General features: G+C 46.9%; 1 protein-coding gene across 1 annotated transcript; it reads right to left on the bottom strand.

Moving 5' to 3' along the window:
• Positions 1 to 602: 602 nt before the first annotated feature.
• On the bottom strand, positions 603 to 1,863 carry LOC123064650 (AP2/ERF and B3 domain-containing protein Os01g0141000). Its single transcript, XM_044488087.1, has one exon. The coding sequence runs from the start codon at positions 1,861 to 1,863 to the stop codon at positions 811 to 813; it is 1,053 nt and encodes a 350-aa protein (XP_044344022.1). The 3' UTR covers positions 603 to 810.
• Between the last annotated feature and the right edge of the window lie 936 nt (positions 1,864 to 2,799).

The raw sequence follows: 2,799 nt of genomic DNA, 5'->3' as shown, positions 1-2,799 counted from the left end.
TTGGAATATAGCATGTTCATAAGTAGGTTTCTAAAATTCCCGACCATTTTGAAAAAGTGCAGTAGTTAGATGTAATATGATAATTTCAGCAACAAATTGATAGACTATAAATGAAGCTAGAAAGATCAAATACAATAGGTTCGTGATGATGAACCTTTTTTTTGCGGGAAGATAAACATTAATTGACAGCTACATATAAATCAATGCACTTCTCTTGGGTATATGAAATGCAAAATCATAGAATAATGAAGTTGAAGCAAACAAACGGTGAGTGACATTTCAATTATAGCCAAATCCACACAAGATGAATGCTCGAACTTATGATCAATTGAATCATATGATACTGAAATATATGCCAAAAATGTCTGCCAATGAAGATGACAGTGACAAATCTAGCCATGTGAGTGAACTAGTGAAATCAATTGTAACACAATCCAAGGCCAGCAAGTAATTCAGCGCCCAAAATGTTTCATGCATGTTGCAAAATACTGGTTTAGCAAACATTTCTAACTGCTTGCTTATATAGCTGCTGAGGGGATATTAATTGGAGTTGCAAAACCAATTTTGCAATATAGAGCAGTGAACAAATCTTCATCCAAACATACAGGAAGCACATCTCTTTATTACATGGAATGGAACTTATTGATGTGCCAACTCATTTTGCAATCGGACTTATTAAGAATGTGTTCTACGCAAAATTGAAGAAAAAAAATCATTCTATTCCACGACCAGATCGACAATTTAACAAGCAGCTAGAAGAAGAGGGACGACAAAAACTCCGGGAAAAATATGGAGGTGTATGTGCAGATGCTATAAGGCGAAGGCACCTAGGGCAGGAGAGTGCTGGCCGGGTGCCACGCATTGCCTCTTGAACAACTCCTGCAGGCCTTGCTCCGCCGTTGCCGTCGCCGCTCGCCCCCTCTTCACTCCCGAGATGTCGACACCGAATAGCCTAACGACGCGAACTTGTTCTCCTTTGGTAGTCACCCCCACTGGCAGCGGCGACGCCGATTTGCCTCCGTTCATGCTAGTGTTCTTCTTGCAGTCGATGAAGAACTGCTTCTCCTGTTCGTACAGCGAGCACGAGAATAGGATGGAGTCGCCGGCACCTAGGCCCTTCTCCCGGACGAAGCGGCTCCAGCCTTTGGTGAGCACGTAGCTCTGGCTGCTGTTCCAGTACGAGTACCGGAACCTCCACACCTTCCCCTCGCCGTCCTCGAAGTTGAGCAGCACGCCCTTGCCGGTGGTGGTCGGCGTCTCCGGCGTGCGCTTCAGGGGGAAGTGCTTCTCGGCGTGCTGCTTCGGCACTACGAGGCGATTGAGCTTGCCGACATCGCTAGGGGTCACGGCCTTCTCGAAAAGGGGCTCCCGCGCCCACGACGGCGTCGGCTGCGCGCGCGCCCCCATGCCACGGCCGCGCCGCAGGCCCTGGCGGAGTTCATCGGCGTAGGTCTGCTTCCGGAGCATGTCCACTATCTCAGCCTTGGAGTGCGCCGCCAGGAAGGCGAGCTCCCCCTCCACGGCCGCGCACGGGAAGTTGAAGGCGACGTCGCGGCCGCGGTACCTGAGCGAGGCTACGTCGTAGGCGCGCGCCGCCGAGTCCTGGTCTGGGAACGTGCCGAGCCAGACGCGAGCGTGGCGCTCGTAGATCTGGGCGCCCCATCGCCCGTTTGGCTGCGGCACCACGCCCTTGAACCGAGACGACGCCGACCGCGAGGTCACGGACTCGTCGGCGATGGCGACAGGTAGGCTCAAAGGCCTCGGCGGTGTTCCGGCGGTGCCTGACTCCGTCGTGGCCGTGGACACGCCGGAAGAGTACTGGAAGGAGTGCTCCACCATGGAGCTCAGGATTTCCACCCCCATGGCTTGTTGCTTTTCGGTGGTTTCTTGGCGTGTGTTCTTTGGAGTGTGTTTCTGTGTGCTTATGTGGGCTGTGATACTAGCTTAGCTAAGCTAGGTATATATGAAAATAATGTTGTGTGTGTATGTGTGTTTACACTTTAAGACGTTGATATTCTATAGCTAGCTAGGGCTGGACAAGATGACGAGATGGTTGCTGTGGGGTGTGTACATACATGTGTTGGTGTATATATAGATATTGTGGCGTTTCTTTTTTGGATGCACCTATAGTGTACACGTTATGTGTGGAAGTGGAGTTATATGTTGGGACTAGTTTGTGGTTAATTTGAGGTGATGATGGAGAGTTTCATGTTTGCACCGCTCAGAAAGTTCCATATTACATGTTGTTTCCTGGCGTGTAGCAAGTGGGAGCTAGGTATTATTCTATTTTAGCAACTTGGATGTTGATGTATTGATTTATTTTTTACCTTGGTTGATGTATTGGTTTATGGTACAATGTTTTTTATGCATGTAGTACCACATGCTGGCTGTCCATCGCCCACATGAATAAGTAAAATTGGCTTATAGTGTACAAAAAAGTTAAATTGGCTAGAGGATATGCATGAACAATATACTTTTGGTACATATTAATTTGTTTAAATTCTGGCACATAATGCACAATTAATACGCTAGCTCTACTCCCAAAAATAGCTTGTAGTCAAGTTTCTTTATCTTGGACCACCAAACCCTAAAACCCTACATTTGGATTTCTTAGCTGTAATTGTATCGCAGATTTCACACAATATTTTTTTTGTGCAACCCGAAAGAAAAAGCTGGCCAATCCAAAAAGTAACACAGTTTATTATTTGTCAAAAGTTGCTCATTCGAGAATATGAAAAACCGAAACATCATTTGTTTTAGTAAACACATGGTAGTTTTCTCATGTTTTCTTCCTTCTTG

This window comes from Triticum aestivum, chromosome 3B (genome assembly GCF_018294505.1).
Source record: "Triticum aestivum cultivar Chinese Spring chromosome 3B, IWGSC CS RefSeq v2.1, whole genome shotgun sequence".
Lineage (NCBI taxonomy): Eukaryota > Viridiplantae > Streptophyta > Magnoliopsida > Poales > Poaceae > Triticum > Triticum aestivum.
Note: the sequence above shows the minus strand (reverse complement) of the source record. Positions and strands in the feature narration are given on the sequence as shown.

What these genes read in the sequence shown, in the direction of transcription:
- LOC123064650 (XM_044488087.1), bottom strand. Translation starts at nt 1,863, where the DNA reads ATGGGGGTGGAAATCCTGAGCTCCATGGTGGAGCACTCCTTCCAGTAC.